General features: G+C 43.7%; 1 protein-coding gene across 1 annotated transcript; it reads left to right on the forward strand.

The window, feature by feature from the left end:
* The first annotated feature begins 8,229 nt into the window (after positions 1 to 8,229).
* LOC129707883 (uncharacterized) lies at positions 8,230 to 18,685 on the forward strand. Its single transcript, XM_055653297.1, has 2 exons — positions 8,230 to 8,465; positions 17,212 to 18,685. The coding sequence occupies exon 2, from the start codon at positions 17,262 to 17,264 to the stop codon at positions 18,441 to 18,443; it is 1,182 nt and encodes a 393-aa protein (XP_055509272.1). The 5' UTR covers positions 8,230 to 8,465; positions 17,212 to 17,261; the 3' UTR covers positions 18,444 to 18,685.
* Positions 18,686 to 19,005: the final 320 nt, after the last annotated feature.

Genomic DNA, 19,005 nt, shown 5'->3' on the forward strand with positions numbered 1-19,005 from the left:
TTGGCCTGGATCATCTCAGCGCAGAGGGAGAACAGGGAGGGAAGAGACAGAGACTAAGACTTTTGCCTCCATCACAGTGCGGAGGTGCCGGGTGAACTCACTGTGGTGGATGTTCATTTGTGTTTATTGTATGTTTTGTTATTTGTTATTATTGTGTATGACTGCAGGCAACGAAATTTCGTTCAGACCGAAAGGTCTGAATGACAATAAAGGAATCTAATCTAATCATATGGGAGTCCCTGAACATAAGGACTGCAGTTCAATTCAATTCAATGACAGTTTATTGTCACATGTACCTAGGTACAGTGATATTCTTTGTTTTTGCATACGAGTAAAATCATACAGCAGACCTCACCTAGACGATACACAAAGAGTCGCCACATTTCTGGCACTGACCAAGTTTCAAAAGTTCTTGGAACAGTCTCATCTACTCACAGCAGCAAACCAGGCCTGTTACTGCACATGGCCACAGGGAGGGAGCCTGCCAAGCCTCCCTCCGTTCTCGACTGCCCCTCGTCTGGTCCCCCTTCGTTCTCAGCGCCCCCCCCCGTCCGATCTCATCGGCCCCCTACCAGGTCCCCCTATATTCTCTGCGGCTACAAATGATTCCAGGAATAAGTGTGTTCGCATATGATGATGGGCCTCTACTCGCTGGAGTTTAGAAAGGTGAGAAGGATCTCATTGAAACTTGCAGAATAATGAAAGGCACAGATAGAGTGGATGTGGAAAGGATGTTTCCACTGGAGGGAGAGTCTAGGACCAGAGGTCATAGCCTCAGAATTAAAGGACGCCCTTTTAGAAAGTGTAAAGGCGTCTAGTCTGACACACTATAACCTTTACTAGAGTCTTTAATATAGCACATGGCACACACGTCCCAGTACTGGCTGCACCCAGCCTTCAGACGTACCAGGACAAAATGGGAGGAGGAGAAGGGAGGAGATCACAGTTATACTGATGTGAGAGGGCGTGTTAATGGTGATGAGGTAGCTACATTATAGGTTGCATGCATAAACCATCTACAGAAAGGAGGTGAGGAGGAACTTCTTTAGTCAGAGGGTAGTTAATCTGTGGAACTCATCGCCACAGAGCGCTGTGGAGGCCAAGTCAGTGGATATATTTAAGGCAGAGATAGACAAATTCTTGATTAGAACGGGTGTCAAGGGTCATGTAGAGAAGGCAGGTAAATGGGATTAAGAGGCAGAGATCAGCCATGATTGAATGGCGGAGTAGACTCAATGGGCCAAAAGGACTAATTCTACTCCAAAAACCTGAACTTGGGAAGAGGTTCACAAATGCAGCTCACCATCAACTTCTCGAGGAACATTAGTGATGGACAGTAAATGCCGACCCTACAGATGCTGCCTGGTTCTGAAAATGAATATATATTAAAAGAAACAACCCAGACAGCCATATCCATTTACATTAGAGCAGCTCAGTTTCTGAGAGCAGTTTCTGTGACGGTCTCGGTACCTTCTCCAGTGACTGCCCATTGCATGGACTCATTGAGATGAGAGTGATCAGTAAATCAATATGCTGCAGCTTGCTTCATACACGTGGCCTGGGGGCAAAGACAGGCAGCTCTGCAGAACCAGCTGTCGGACTGACCCACAGCACTCGCAAGCATCCAGTGGCCTGCACAAGGGCTGCGGAGAAAGAAACCAAATAAATCAAAGCAACAACAAATGGATTTACAACCTCCTGACAATGGTACTTATTTACATTCATAAAATTGTCTTTTGTTCCTTCTTCTCAAAGGACCATTCTAAGAGCATAGGAGACTTGCTTCCACGGTAACACTGATTTGATCTCCCCTCATACCGCCTCATTGATATGTGCGGCATGGTTAGAAGTCATTATGTCTCTGGTTTTGCCTCCCAGTGTCTGGAATCCACTCACTCTCTCATATGAACAAGGCTGCCTGACCTGTCAAACCTCTTCCACCTATCAGCAAGAACATAGTTGCTCCATATCCTAACTCCGCTGACTTGCCTAGGTTCTATAACTCCTCTGAGTCCTGCTGAATAACATAAAAATCTGTTCTTAGTTTTTCAATTGGCTGTTTGCCTAAATATTGAGAACATTTCAGAATTCAACAAAGGCTGACCAGGAATTTGAAAAAGGAAGGGAAAATAGAATTTTTAAAGTAGACTAGTGAGAAAAATTTTAAAAAAAAAATGCAAACTGTTATAGATATGTCTCAAAAACCAGTGAGTGCAAATGAGAGTCCCTTGGAGAGATAGGTGCGAGAATTCATAATGAGAAATAAGGAAATGGCAGAGGAATGTAACAAATATTTTCACAGATGAAGACGCATAATACAAACCAGAAACGACAGATAATGCAGGGTTCAGTGAGAATGAGGATCTGGGCGGCCACGGTGGTGCAGCGGTAGAGTTGCTGCCTTATAGTGCTTGCAGCGGCGGAGACCCGGGCTTGATCCCGATTATGGGTGCTGTGTGTACGGAGTTTGTACCTTCTTCCCGTGACCACTTGTGTTTTCTCCAAGATTTTCGGTTTCCTCACACACTCCAAAGACGTGCAGGTCTGTCAGTTAATTGGCTTGATGTAAATGTAAATTGTCCCCAGAGTGTGTAGGATAGTGTTAATGTGCGGGGGATCTGGTCGGTGTGGACTCGGAGATCCATATTGTATCTCTAAACCAAACTACAGGTAATACTAAACTAAAAGGAATTAATGGTAAAATTAAACATTCAGAGAAATTACAGAGCCTGAAAACTGATAAATCGCAAGTGCTTACGGTGTACATTCCAGAGCTAGGGAGACAATGTCCGCTCTGGTTATCATCTTCCAAATTTCTATAGATTCATGAATAGTTTCTGGAGTGTAGCAAATATGATTCCAACATTTAAGAAGGAACAGTGAAAGTCAGGTACTACTGACATTGGTAGTTGGGAAAATGTTGAAAGCTTTAATTAAGAATGTGATTTGAGGAATGGGTGATGTTTCAGGTTGAGACCCTTCTTCAGACTGAGAGCCAGGGGAGAGGGAGACACAGAGATAAGGAAGGGTAAAGTGTGTGATAACGAGACTTCAAAAGAGATGAAGCTCGAGGAAAATGTAGAGTAGATCATTGTTAGCGAGGAGAGGACAACAAAGCAAACCAAGATAAAATGTAGACACAAAATGCTGGAGTAACACAGCGGGACAGGCAGCATCTCTGGAGAGAAGGAATGGGTGACATTTCGGGTCGAGACCCTTCTTCAGACTGATGTCAGGGGAGTGGGCGGGTGAGGGATAGAAAGTAGTTGGAGAAAGTAAGACTGGTGTGAGAACCAGGAAGGGGGAGGGGATGGAGAGAGAGGGAAAGCAAGGGCTATTTGAAGTTAGAAAAGTCAATGTTCATACCGCTGGGGTGTAAGCTACCCAAGCGAAATATGCTGTTCCTCCAATTTGCGTTGGGCCTCACTCTGACAATGGAGGAGGCCCAGGACAGAAAGGTCAGATTGGGAATGTGAGGGGGAGCAACCGGGAGATCAGATAGGTTAGGGTTGACTGAGTGGAGGTGTTCAGTGAAACGATTGCCGAGCCTGCACTCGGTCTCGCCGATGTACAGAAGTTGACACCTGGAACAGGGGATACAGTAGATGAGTTTGGAGGAGGTGCAAGGGAACCTCTGCCTCACCTGAAAAGACTGTCGGGGTCCTTGGATGGAGTCGAGGGGGGGAGGCAATGGGGCAGGTGTTGCATCTCCTGCGGTTGCAGGGGAAAATACCTGGGGAGGGGGTGGTTTAGGTAGGAAGGGACAAGTTGACCAGGGAGTTGCGGAGGGAACGGTCTCTTTCCGAAAGCAGAAAGGGGTGGAGATGGGAAGATGTGGCCAGTAGTTGAATAAAATGTAATTGGGGACAGTCAGACTGCCTGTATCGCTGAGTTGCTCCAGCATTTTGTGTCTATCTTCGATGTAAACCAGCATCTGCAGTTCCTTCCTAATCCGGTGCGTAAATGAAGGGTGTTTGGATTTTTAGAAGATTTTCTGCAAGCTCCCATGCATGAGGTTGATGAACAAGGTTAGAGCAAAATTAGAGGCAATTTACCAGTGTAGTTTGAGTGTTGGTTAATAGATGGAATGTAAAGAGTAAGAATAAATGTTTCCTTCTCAGACTGCCTGTGCCTTGTGCTTGAGCCCTAACTATCTACAATCTTGATCGCAATTTGAGACTAAATGTAACATTTCTAAGTTTTCTGACGACACAAATCTACGTGGGAATGTGAGTAGTGATGAGAATTCAAAGCAGCTTTAATGGAATATAGTCAGGGGTGAAACAAACGTTATTTTTTATTGGTGTGATTGTATCATTAACATTGTCGGCTTAACTCATACATATTAATTGTGTCACCACTTACTTACCAGTACAGTTTCCAAGTTTATTCCTATCTCTGGATATAGATAAGCAAAGAGAATGGGCAACAATGTGACTGATGGTATTCAATGGAAAAATGTGAGGTTATCCACATCCGCAGAGGGAAAGAAGAAAACGTAGTCTTGTGATAAATGGAGAGAATTGGGAAATATGTTGGTGATTGAATGATGTATTTGTACCATGTTACTTAAAGCAAACATGCATGTTCAACAGGCATTTAGGAAGACATGTGGCATGTTGCCTTTATTGCAAGAGGATTTGAGTACCTGGATAAAGATGTCTTACTATCATTAAATATGGCCTCGGCCTTTCTGCTGACTGGTTAGCGTGCAACAAAAGCTTTTCACTCGGTATACGTGACAATAAACTAAACAGAGACATTGTGTTTAATTTAACTTCCTGTCCATAAAGCAAGCCCATCACATGAAAGAGTATAGCAAAGATTCACCAGAAGGGCTCCTGGAGTGTCATATCTGTCACATGAAGAGAGATCGGGAGGGTTCCATCACCATTAACTAGAGTTTAGAAGAGATTGACACATACAAAGTGCTTAATGACCCCAACACGAGCATAATTCCCCTTGATATAGGAATCTAGATTTAGGGGGTCACAGATCATGAACTAGGTGTAAGCCATTCATGACTGAAATGCTGAGAATATTCTACATTTAGTGGGTGGGCAATCTTTGGAATTCTGCATCTGATATGCTTGGGTAGGTCAAGTCATTGATTCTAGAACATAAATCAATAGATGACAGCATTTTAGAAGCATGGATGTTTCTGGGAAAGGGCAGAACAGTGGTGTAGAAATAGATGAGCCATAATTCAGCCAGCTGAATGGCAGTGCTGGTTACATGGGCCAAGTGATTTACTCCTACTCCAATCACATATGTCTTGATTCCCCCCATTGACCAGAATCAGCTGCTCTTTCATAAAACGTCTCATAGTCAAGCTACAAGCAAAAAGAAGCATAAAGAGATTACAGATGCTGGAATCTGCTCAGAAGGCTGGACAAACTCACGTTGGCCCGGCAGCATCAGAGGATGTGAAAGGCGTAAGTCAAGTCAAGGGGATAGGAAGGATTGCCAGTGTTGAGCAGTACGTACGGGTCGGATGGACCAGATGGGGAATGTATGATGGGCAGATGGAACTAGGTGGGGGAGTGGATGGCGGAACAGTGGCCAGACACAAACTGGAAGAAAAGCATCTGATCTTCGGCTTGGATAGCTGAAAACCTCAATGGTATGAACACTGATTTTCTAACTTCAGGCAACCCACATCCTCCAGCGTTCTCCTTCCACACACTCACCTGCCTCCCTTTGTTGATCCTTCCCACCTCTTCACCCCCACCTGGTGCCATCTGCCCATCAGCCCCTCCCCATCTGGTTCTGGCCCACCCACTCACATACTGCTGTCCACTAGCAGTCCTTCCTGTTCCGTCTCAGTACTGATGCAGGGTCTCCACCCAAAACATTCCACTGACATCTTTTGGCCAGCTGAGTTCTACCAGCCTTCTGTTTTTTATTTGCACAAATGAAAAGAAGATGTGTGTTTCTTGAGACTGTCATTTTATACACGATAGCAGCTGCTGATATGTTACTTTTAGAGACGGGTAGGTTTTGGAGTGGACAGCCAGTTTCTTGAAGGGAAACGTCCAAACAGCAGGAGAGATGAAGCTCAATTGTCACCATTTGAAAACTCGTTGCAGTGGCTCTGGGTTGGATCCCAGCTGCTCGGACAGGCAGTCCCAGAATATCACGTTGGGCTTTCAGCGAGCTGATAGTATTTCGAGCAGTGACGGGGACGTTGCCTTCGGATAACAGTATGTTTGGTGGAGTAGCTGGGGAAATGGTGACAGCGCGCCTGGCGGATCACACGAGTCACAGAAACTAGTCTTGGTATTACGGCATCTCCCATCCACCGTGGAAGCGCGGCGGAATAAATTTCACAATTCCCGTCGCACACACAGACACACACACAAGCAGACCACCCAACGCTTACATGCCGGTGGCATTTCCAAAGCTTCGTACTGAACAACGTGTATGGTCCCGGACAACACAATGTAATGGTAGCTCTGCCTCCTCACCCTGGGACGGCCAGTGGTTGATCCATGGCCCATCTCAAGACAAGCAGGTGGGAATATTTACCCGTCTTCATTACAAGTGCGGTGATAACGGAGTTACCAGTCTGAAGGGTCCCGAATCGAAACGTTACCTATCCATGTTTACCAGGGATGCTGCCTAGCCCAATGAGTTACTCCAGCACTTTGTACCTTTGTTTGTAAACCAGCATCTGCAGTTCCTTGTTTCTACGAAGTGTCACTGATTGATTGTCACTGGGGAAATGGGGTCTGAAGAAGGGTCTAGACCTCAAACGTTTCCTTCTCTCCAGCGATGTTGCTGGCTCGCTGAGTTACCCCAGCTTTTGTTGTGGTTTGTTGTAACTCATTGTTAGCCCGGCCTTGGGGTAACCCAGTTAATGTCACCATGCCCACTCAATCCAGGTAATACAATGCCCCAACCTCCTAAAGAAAACCCATCCCTCTGCTATCACCTAGACTCCCAAACTGAAATTACTGACTGTTCTGCCCGGCTGCTCCTCTCTCGGCGGCAGTCGTTCATCCGCTGGTTATTCATGGTGAGTTGGTTGGGAGCCGCTTGACTATTCAATGATGTAGTGGACACCAAAGTGGGAAGTCTTCTAATTCCTGGCTTTCTTTTTCTTTTACAATCTCCTCCACAGTCCCGCCCTGATATCCACTCCTCCGATATTTTCAGGGTCATTGAACCGTTATAAGGAAATGGATCTTTGAACAAAAAGGGACATATTGCTGAAAGACCTCAGCGGGCAAAACGTGTTCTTCCAGCTCTTGGCCGTTTTAGCTCCAGATCCCAGCATCTACAGTCTCTCACGCCTCCATTGGATCTTTATCCCGCCTTAACCCACTGGGGGATGAGAATGTTATTATTACTCGACATCAAATCAGCTGGGAGTTCCTCGGGTCTTCGGCCCAGCTGACCTGTGATCTGCAGTAAATTTGATCCTTTCACAGCAATATGGTAGGTTTCAAGCCACATTGATGCGCCGTCGGAATGTCGGGACATGGCCAATAGTTTTGAATGAACCAAAGCCAAGAGCCCACCTTCTCGCCAGAAGAATGCTAAGTATATTTCGGAAATGTCCTGTTAGATCATATGTGGAATTTCCCTACAATTCCTGGCCAATGTTCATCAATTGGACAAAATCGCTGATTGTAAACATATTGCTTGGTGTGTGTGTGTGAGCTGGCAGTGTGTAAATCGGCCATCTCGTTCCCCACATTGTAAAGGAAAACGTTGCGGGTGCTTGAAATCAGAAATAAAACCAGAATCTCAGCAGGTCAGGCAGCGTCGGTGGAGGGAGAAACAGAGACTCTACTTCACTCGCTGTTGGAGGGGGAATGAGAGCATTTTTTAAAAGTGAGTTCTTGTTAATCGGTGCATGTACAGAAACGATCTGCGAAATAATAGTATAACTACCAATGACTATCTGGAATGTACTGATTGGATCTGGCTTTGAGGGTAGGCAACGCACAGAATCTATTGCATGTGAAATGGTTTAAGAGTTGTCGTTCAAGTGATATTAAGCGCCGCATAGAAGATTCTTTCTTTGCAGTTAGGGAGCTTCGCTGCAACAATGCAGAGAAATAATGACTTGATGGACTCCGGAGTGCTCCGAATTTGCGACCAGCTGTCAGTGGCCGAGCTCCAGAGATTCCGACGCCACCAGCCGTTTCCTGCACGGTGGCTGTAGACAACAGACTCTCTCCCCAAACCTCCCTCCCCCCTCCCCCGCCCTCCCTCCCTCCCCGCACCAACTCTCCCTCCAGCCTGACACCAAGCGGACTCCCTGTCCTGGCTTGTATAAACACAAAGGGCTGCAGTCAGTCACTCGTCCTCCCTTTTTCCTTGTCGCTGCCTCTTTCCCAGGGCTCTGTCTGCGCCGGGTTTTGACAGCTGAATAGAGTGTCTGCTCGCTTATTGTGCTCTAGCCCGGAGAGGAAGCTGCATTTTCACAAGAGGCGTCGGCAGGACCCCGGACTAAGGTAGTAGAGATCTTCGGGCATTGCATACCTGCGCTTCGGAGTTAAGAGCGAGCGGGCGAGCGGGCGGGCGAGTTGGAGGGGGGGTTGCGAGGATGGAGGTGTGTGTGATTACAGTTGTGAACACAGTGACCAAACACTGACTGGCGCAGGTTGATCACTGACCCGCACAAAACCAACGTCTTTCTGTCTATTTAAAAAAAAAATGTCTCCCAAGCAATTCACTGCCGGACAGAGTGAAATTGGAGTGAAACTGAGGCACGGGGTTAGATGCTGTTTTGTGGCCAAGCCAGTGCTTTGGCCTCGAGTCCTCATCTCTTGAACTTGCCGTTACAATAGCGAGGGCCAAAGCTGGTGCCAGCGCTCAGAGCCGCGCAGGCGGATCTGCCGGCTATTTTCGTTCAACTTAGTTAAAATAACGAACAGAGAGTCTCGGAGCTTTAAATGCAGATAATCTTGTTTACAGAGGAGTTCGTTGTTCTGACCGAGCGTTAAATATCTCGTTAACCGGTTCCGTTCGGTTACCGGACCGCTCGACACATCGGAAGAAGGGGTCTCCAACCGAAAGAGACGCTTGCCTGACCCGCTGAGTTACTCCAGCATTTTGTATCTACTCGACACATCAAATGATCACACATTAATCCTTCAACCGGTAACAGGGGTGAACCCATCCATTCATCCTTGTGAGATTGTAGCGTCAGTTGTGACTCCAGTCAACTAACGTTTATTATTGTGCAGTCTTTAATTTATTAAACCTTGTCAGGTGGGTGATATTGGTTGGTGATATACCAGCTAACACATTAAAGACAGTTAGTTATATTGGAGATTTGGTTGGTGGTAAAAGGCACAGTTTAATGAAGGTACACAAAAATGCTGGAGAAACTCAGCGGGTGCGGCAGCATCTATGGAGCGAAGGAAATAGGCAACGTTTCGGGCCGAAACGTTGCCTATTTCCTTCGCTCCATAGATGCTGCTGCACCCGCTGAGTTTCTCCAGCATTTTTGTGTACATTCGATGTTTCAGCATCTGCAGTCCTTCTTAAACACAGTTTAATGAATGTTGGTCGGTGATGGCTGTAGATTCATTGTACAATTCTAGTTATATTGGTGAAAGTGTTTGTGATACCAGTTAACTCGTTAAATGACACTGGTTAATGTTGAAGTTTTGGGTAGCAATGTTAGTTTACATATTGCACAATAATACATGTGTTGGAAGCTTTAGCGAGACTAGCATATTATACAGTGCTTGTAACGTTGCAATTTTGCATGGGAAAAGTAATTAACATGTCAATTTTAATCTCTTGGTGATATTGTCTTTGGCCTTTTTGAAACAGATTTAAGGATTGCCATTGAAAATCATTTAAAATAATTTACAAGGTATTTTCATCATTGAGCCCCTTGAGATAAATATCTGCGTGTTTAGTTGGACATTCCAGAGCCGGAGGCTTCATTTGAAGAGCAGTCAGTTCCCCTGAATAGCATTCTGCTCATCCAGTGCCAGCTACAACAGAGCAGGCTGATCTCCCTCTCCACGCTCACACTGTGCCTCCAGCTGGTGTAACAGAGTCTTAGAGTCATACAGCATGGAAACAGCCCCTTTGGCCCAACTTGCCCATGTCGATCAACACTAGTCCCACCTGCCTGTGTTTGGCCTGTATTGTTCTAAACCTATCCTATCCATGAACCTGTTCAAATGTCCATGTAAAAATTGTGATTTTCCTCTAGCAGATAGTTTAATATACCCACCACCCACTGTGTAAAAAATGTTGCCCGTCAGGGTCCAATTACATGTTTCCCCTCTCACCTTAAACTGATGTCCTCTAGTTTTTGATTCCCCTAATCTGGTTAAAGATTGCAATTACCCTATGTATTCCTCTCATGACCTTATACAACTATACAGGATCACCTCTGAATCTCCTGCACTCCAAGGCGTAAGGTCCTAGAGGGGGGGTCACAAAGACCATTGGGTTTGACTCCATTAATAGGAGTGATACCAGCCAGTCATTATCTTCACCATCTCCGACCTTGTCCTGTAAAATATAACTTCCATTTAATATTGTGAGGTATATAAAATATTTTGCGTAAATATACAACTCACAAATTTACCAAAATATTATTGTTGACTTCTGTGATCCATGGGCTGTTGATGTGTTTAGCAATTTCATATTTTTCACGTGAGGACATTCAGCCCATCAAGTTCATGTTAGCTCTCAGCGCAACTCCGTAAGTCCTGTTCTCCAATTACTTCCAGGTGACTTTTTCTCTCGTCTGCCTGACAACTCTCCTGATTCCCCTGCCACCCACGTACACCAGGGCTAATTTTACATTGATAGACACAAAATGCTGGAGTAACTCAGCGGGTCAAGCGTATGTCATTTTACATTGGCCAATTAGTACACTGATCAGCACCATCTTTGGCATATGGGAGGAATGCCAAACGACATTCTGTTTTGTAGTTTTTTTTGCACAATTCGCAAGCATTGCCACTTTTCATTTCACTGCATATCTCGTATGCATATGTGACAATTGAACTTGAACTTGAAATCAGAGCAACCGCAATCACAAGGAAAACATGCAAACTTCACATGGACAACACCCAATAACAGGGTCTAACCCAGGGCATGGAGCCTGCATGGCAGCAGCGCTAATTACTGCGTTACCATGCCTCAAAATCATGTTGACCTTTCTGGAGCAGTACTGAGCCCAATGACACCTCCGACCATTCAGTGTATATTAACAGGTATTCTGAACACACACTGATTCTGCAGTTCCTTATGGACCATTGCAATGGCAATGCATAATATGTTCAGCAGAAATCTCTTCCACTGCCCTATTCGAGTATCATTAAATTCAGGCTTCATTAGGTACAAATTCTGGAATAAGTTGCAGAAGCTTTGGAATTAGATCAATATTACACAGACCACAACAAGCTGCATCTTAGACATTGTCGTACTCAGTCAAGCTGGGACATGGTTTTCTAGTAGCACAGAATCAATTGTGAAAGTCCGTTTTTTCTGGGTTTTGCTAACATTTAACTTGAAGACAAATAAAGGCAACAAAATGGGTATAAAAGTGATAATGGGGGTGGGATTCACCACTGACTCAGTATTTATTTATTTTTCTTTTGGTACAGTCCAGCTTGCTGGCCATGTCCCACAACTCGTACCTTTCTAACACCATTACACAGGTAAAACAGCTCAATTTATTCTTAATGGCTACATTAAATCACTGTTCTCATCTTATTAGATTTATTCACTATATACCACCTGCCTATTTTCTCCGCTGCCGAAACAAACCGGTTTCTCTCCTTCCCTGATGAAGGGTCTCGAACCTGAAACATTAACTGTTTCTCATTCCACAGATGCTGTCGGACCTGCTGAGTTTTCCCAGCATTTCAGTTTTCATTTCAGTGGACACATTTGTGGATATATTTGTCAGTGCATGTTGCTGTATATTGCTTGTGTTTATGCTGTACCAAATCAAATTCAAATCCCTATGATTTGTCCCTGCCTCCTGAGAGCTTAGTTTTAATGTTATTCAGAAGGCCAGTGAACTGGAGTCTGCCTAGGATACTACATGCTGTTTCACAGTGGAAAAATCTGCCAAAGCGAAATGTAGAATCTGTGTCCTCAGAATGTCTGGTAATTTGCACAGACGGAATGGAAATGTCACTGCCAATCCACCAATACCCTGGAGAGAATGGCCAGATTGTTAGACCTAAAACACTACCTCCTGTATCATGACAGTCATGATAATGTTATTCTTTCCTATGTAACATGTGAACAAAAATAATCTACATTCTTAATGTAAAGTAATTAGACCAATACAGTATGAGGAGGAAGGAGATAAGGGCACCCACCCCACCACTACCAAGCAAGTTATATTTTACTCAGATAGACACAAAATGCTGGAGTAACACAAATGCTTTAATGCAGTAAATCATCCCAATGCTTTTCATTGGACTATTATTAAGTATGTTACAAAACCTACCTGAATCGTGGCTGAGCATCTGCCCTACCCCGTGTCCACGATTTTGGCGCTGTTTAGAGGGGGCGGGTTTAAAACGCGATTTTTACTAGGCTGTTCAAATCGAAAATGTTCAGCCTAGTAAATCATTAACGGAAAATCGCTGAAAGACCCCGTCGCAAAAGGTATTATTAGTTTTTATGGCCTTGTATAATATTTATAGTAGTTTAAAAATCACTCTCTCACTCCGCAACCTCTCTCAGCCCCAGGGTTTTATAAAGCAAACAATTAAAGGTATGTACCTTATTTTTACATTAAATGGGGCTTCTTAAGAACCCTGTATATAAAGCTTTCTATAGCGAGTAGTTCATTTTGGGCTCTTTATATCCCGCAGTATTTTTCTGGGCACTTGAGGGCACAAATCCAGCGCAATGTGAACGTTCTAAATCAGCGCTTTCACAAGAACCCACTAGAAAGCCGATTTAAATTGACTTTAATTCACAGCAAATTAACACTAAATTCCTTCCATTTGGCCTATAAATTGATGTAAATGAGATTTAAAAATCATGTTTTATTGTGAATTATTTGTGAATATTATTTGGACACTTGGGCTATTTAAAAATGTTAATCATTTATTAAGAAATGGATAGATGTTTAGATCTGGTAATTGAAGTTTGAAATTAGCTACAATTGGGTAACTAACTAATTATATGCTTTAATTTCAGGTCATCCAAGTAAGATTATTTTATATTTGTTTCAGAATGCTTCAATCTATGATAACTGAAAATTTCATTCAGTTCTCTTAATTTTTAAGAAGGTTATGGGCTTTTGACTGTCACGATCACAGCTTTTTTGTTATGTCCATAGAAAATCAATAGGGAACAAGATGCTAATTTCAGAGTATGAAAATGGCCATAACCTTTTTATTACTTGAGATATGAAAGTGAATTAGGTGTCAAATTAAACTTATTGTTATGCTTTCTCTGATGGGATAAATTGCAGACTTGATTTTTTAAATCTCAAAATTTTGTAACATTGCTACTATTATCAAACATAATATGACACTGAGCCACATGAGGAGATATTAGGAGAGATGATCAAAAGTTCTGGCAAAAAAGTGTTTAAAGAAGTGTTAAAGCAGGAAAAGTAATACAGGGTAGACAAAAATGCTGGAGAAACTCAGTGGGTAAGGCAGCATCAATGGAGCGAAGGAAATAGGCAATGTTTCGGGTCTGAAGAAGGGTTTCGACCCGAAACATTGCCTATTTCCTTCGCTCCAAAGATGCTGTCTCACCCGCTGTGTTTCTCCAGCATTTTTGTCCACCTTCGATTTTCCAGCATCTGCTGTTCCTTATTAAAAAAGTTATACAGGTGCAGGAAGAGAGCTATAGCCTTTAGATTCAAGAAGCTGAAGACATGTCTTTGGTAATAAAAAATGATGGAAATTGGGATGTGCAAGTGTGCCCATCAGCGACTGCACTACCTGAGGAAACTCAAACAGGTCTCACTCCCCACCAACATCCTCAGGACTTTTTACAGGGGCACGGTGGAGTCTGTACTCACGTACTGCATGAACACGTGGTACTCCAACTGTAACTGCTCAGACAGGAAGGCTCTGCAGAGGGTAGTGAGGGGAGCAGAGAGGATCATTGGCGTCTCCCTACCCCCGGTACAAGAACTGTTCCAGAGCCGCTGTCTGAAAAAAGCTCTGAGAATAGCCAAGGACAAACTGCACCCCCTCCACATACACCTGGATCTCCTGCCATCAGGCAAGAGATACCGTAGCATCAAAGCCCGGACAACCAGACTGCTAAACAGCTTCCTTCCACAGGCTGTGAGGCTGCTAAACAGTCACTCCATCTGATTCTGCTGCTTTGCACTGACAATTTAATAACTCTGGCACTGGCCACTCAAATCAGCTGTCCTGGACATTTTAATGACTGTTTTTACTGTATTTTAATGTTGCTGTTTTACCTGCACTTTTTAATTATTTATACTGTTTCATCAGGGACTGGATTGTTTTTATTGTTATTATGTGTGAAATGTTTAAGTTTTATGTGCGATGCTCCGGTATTCCCTGGGAAACGTCTTCTCATTTTGCACTGTACAATTGTTGCTTTGCAAGATGACAATAAAGGTTGATTGATTGATTGATTGATTGATCCGGAGAACCATCATTAGAGACATCTCAAAGTCTCACCCTTATTTCCAAAACAATCAGCTTCTTCCCATCAGAGAATAAAATTAACGAAACGTGTTTATCAAGAACAAGCACAACAATACCTAAAGTTTGCCCAAGCTATATATTAAAAAATTGTAAGTCTAAGATTAAATACATCCAATTCTGAAGGATATTTTGCAGTGCCTTCACTCTACCCTAATTCTAAAGTAATAATAATATCAGGAGTTCTTGTATCTATTAATACCCTATACAGAGCCACTTGTGCAAGTATTTAAATGTTTGTGTGTATGTCTGTTGAGTGTTGCTCTCCATGTAAGAATGAGTGTGGCAAACTTGTTCACAGGCTGATGTTTGATTTTTATCCATGACATCCAGGGTGGAAATGTGATAGACAAGAGGGTATCGCTTTAAGGTGAGAGAGGCAAAGTTTGAAAGGGACGTGCGGGGCAAGTTGTTTTTTCACAAACGGTGTAAAGGTGGATGCCTGGAATGTGCTGCCAGGGGAGGTGGTGGAGGCAGATACGTTAGTGGTGTTTAAGAGTATTTCAGACAACACAAAGATATGCAGGGAATGGATCATGTGCGGGCAGATGAAATTAGTTTTATCTTGGCATGGTGTTTGGGCACAGGGGCTGAGAGGATGTACTGTTCTATGATTAACACAGCAGAAGTTGGCAGAGTTGAATAGATGTATTTCTTAGGTATGTATAACATAATCTCCTGCCTCCAATCACTCTATCCCGACACACCCACTTTCACTAATCAGAAAACAAAGACGGCACTTACTTTGCACTGTTCTGCATTGTGAGCTAAACAGATATTTGCCTTCCTCCATTAATTTCATTACCAATAAAAGAAAGTGTTGTTTTTCCAATATGGCCCTGCTTTTCTCCAGGGGTTTGGTCACAACATTGTGTTGGAGATTAATCTGTCATCTCTGATCATTCTAGGATAATCCTGGAAGGCAGCAAAACAAAAACAAACTACCGGAGGAACTCGCCCGTCAGAAGTATCTTGACACAAAATATCTGTCCATTTCCCACCACAGGAACCGCCTGGCCTGCTGAGTTCCTCCAGTATTTTGTTTTCAGCTCAAGATTCCAGCGCATGTAGTCACTTGTGTCTCCTGGAAATTGGCCTTTGATTTGAAGGATAGTCTTCAGTAACCCAAAATGGCATGAACATGCGGAAGACTGCTGGCTTGAGAAGTGACAGTAGTTAATTACAAAGCTGGTCTGTAATTAAAAATATGAGTATTCTACAATTAATTTGAATGAATGAATGAATGAATAAGTTTATTGGCCAAGTATGTACACATACAAGGAATTTGCCTTGGTGCTCCGCTCGCAAGTAACAACACGACATAGTAAACAAGTAAGGATAAAACATAAAACATTTGCGGTTGCAGCTACTAGACTGTGGAACAGCATCCCCCTTCCCATCAGAACTGCCCCCTCCATTGACTCCTTTAAGTCAAGACTAAAATCTTATCTATACTCCCAAGCCTTTCCTGACGTCCACTGAGTGAGGGCTATATGTACAGTATATATGTATGTAGTTTGTTTTGTTTATACTATTCTTATAACAAATGTAAAACACTTTGGCCAAAGAGAGTTGTTTTTTTAAATGTGCTATATAAATAAATGTGACTTGACTTGACTTGATTAAAACATTAAGAATAAAACATTACAGTTTAAACATGTGAATGAAATAAAATACCAGAGCAATAGGAGGCTACAGACTTTTAGTTATTGAGTTATTTTAGTTACTGCTCGTGGAAGAACGTTGTTTTTATGTCTGGCTCTGGCGGCTTTGATGGTCCGGAGTCGCCTTCCAGAGGGAAGTGATTCAAGAATAACATGTTTGTAACCAAAGTAAACAATTATCTAAACAGTTATTAAGATATATTCTGAATTACTTCTTTAGTTTGTTTCCTTGCACCATTTCTTTGGGATGGCATTAGCTTTTGCTGGTGTTAGCAGAGCAGTAAGTGCATGGTCGCTGCTTTTCACTGCCTCACCCAAATGTTCATGCATGAACCGAGGCAGTGAACTCTTGCAATGCTACCCAGCCTCTGAAGTTGCCACAATGAAACCTAATCCAACCTTTCACCTCTCAGCCACATGACAGACTTTATGGAAAGGCTCTTTGGGGCTTGGTTGGTTTACTTTTCTCCCTATGTCGGTGCTGGCTCGAAGGGCCGAATGGCCTCCTCCTGCACCTATTTTCTATGTTTCAAGCATAGAAACATTTTCTATGTTTCTATGCTTGAATGCAATGGAACACCCATTTTTGACAGAGCTGAGATTGGGAGAGATTTGCAACCTCTAAGATTTTATTGAGGTTGGTCACTGAACAAAGTCCTTCACCAGTCTGAGGAAGGGTCTCGACCATTCCTTCTCTCCAGAGATGCTGTGTGTCCTGCTGAGTGGCTCCAGCATGTTGTGCCTATCTTTGGTGTGAACCAGCATCTGCAGTTCCTTCCTACACAAAATATTTCACTTATTTGTGCCCAAATATTGCTATTAATTCTTTGCATGCGAGTTGGCGCTGAGAAGACTGAAAGAGTGCATTCCTTGACAAATCTCTTTCTGTTTTTTAGGATTTCTGACTACCGTTCTAAAATTCACAGAGTGCCTGGAGAATATCAATATGCTGTGCACCAGCATTATTTTTGTGCACGTTCTTTCATCTTTCGTGATGGAAATTAAAGCTGCAGCAGAGGGAGTTACGGAACATGAGGCACCTCAGGCCACCAGTCCATCATTTCAAACAGATTTGATTGATCTCATCCGGTTAACCACTATGAGTCATCAGGGATATGGACTGGAGCTACCTCTGGCATCATCTGAGTTGCCTCCAGAAACGGATAGTAACCTCGAACCTTTGCTGCACTCTCACATGTCAACACTGCCCGCACAAAGGCAGGCTAGTACAAGTCCAGTGTTGACGCCTTGGATGCCGACAGTTGAAAGTGAGACTAGTGCAGAGCCAATGTTGATACCACACATCAGCGTAGAGTCTGGCGATATCTCTGCAAATGCTGAATCGTTCAACCAAGGTGACATTGGCTCTCCCAGAAGTGTTGCACAGCTGGAAGCTGCCACATTTTCAAACAAAAAACATATAGATGTCCCAGCTGCCACGGAAGGTCTTAGAGGAGCCATTCCTACTCGTCATCCAGAACTAGTGAACAAATTCAGCAATTCCACTGACATTTCCATTCATGACGTGTCCACAATTGGATTTCATCTGGCTGGATCCTCAGCTGTGTCAGCTTCATCCCTGATGTATCCGGCGAGGCTGGGAACCACCCCTGAGTCCCCACAGGGAAGATCAATGATGCCAATCTATACATTTCCTGGTTCTCAGAAAAGACCAGCCACAGAAAGACCAATCATCACCACTCAAAGTGCTGAGGTGCTGACCAAAGTGAAGCCATCAATCCAAATGACTTCTGATCTTTGGAACAACGACCGATCTGTGCTTTTCTCAGTGACTGAACTAACACCTGAGATCTTGAATCCATCCTCAAAAGGTATTACCCATCAGATGGTCACATCAGCCAAAGACAAATCCAACCATGGGTTGTCAACAGTAAAAGAAACATCCTCGGGCATCACCCTGCTCAACGAAGAGGTTGAGTTGGATAATACTGCAGCTCCGAGTACGACATTGGGAAGAAGCTCGCCAACTAGCGAAGCACACAATGCCAGCTCTCCTGATAAAGGGAGATTGGATTATTTATTCATAACTTTGCTTTCTTCTACTCCAGCCAACCAACCTCAACAAACAAAAGTCAATGAGCAGCCAGAAAGGGCAACAGGCAAGTAACAAAGCTTTATAACTAACTGTTAATGACTAATAAAAATCTAATTGCAGAAAATCTCACCTGAACATTATTGTGGCACTTAACCAAATAACAATTTGAATTGTTTCTGAATAGCCATCTGGTTTTACTGCAAGACCGCGTTGGAAAGAACTGCAGATGCTGGTTTAAATCAAAGGTACAAAATGCTGGAGTAACTCAGCGGGACAGGCAGCATCTCTGGGGAGAAGGGATGGGTGAAGTTTCGGGTCGAGATCCTTCTTCAGACTGATGTTAGGAGAGTGGACGGGACAGAGATAGAATGTAGTTGGAGACAGTAAGACTGATGGGAGAACTGGGAAGGGGGAGGGAATGGAGAGCGAGGGAAAGCAAGGGGCTATTTGAAGCTAGAGAAGTCAATGTTCACACTGCTGGGGTGTAAGCTACCCAGGTGATATATGAGGTGCACTGTGTGCCTCACTCTGACAATGGAGGAGACCCAGGACAGAAAGGTCAGATTGGGAATGGGAGGGGGAGTTGAAGTGCTGAGCCAATGGGAGATCAGGTAGATTAAGGCAGTCTGAGCGG

This window comes from Leucoraja erinacea, chromosome 22, assembly GCF_028641065.1.
Source record: "Leucoraja erinacea ecotype New England chromosome 22, Leri_hhj_1, whole genome shotgun sequence".
Lineage (NCBI taxonomy): Eukaryota > Metazoa > Chordata > Chondrichthyes > Rajiformes > Rajidae > Leucoraja > Leucoraja erinaceus.

Bases quoted from the DNA above. Each gene is read 5' to 3' on its own strand.
- LOC129707883 (XM_055653297.1), top strand. From the start codon at position 17,262: ATGCTGTGCACCAGCATTATTTTTGTGCACGTTCTTTCATCTTTCGTG.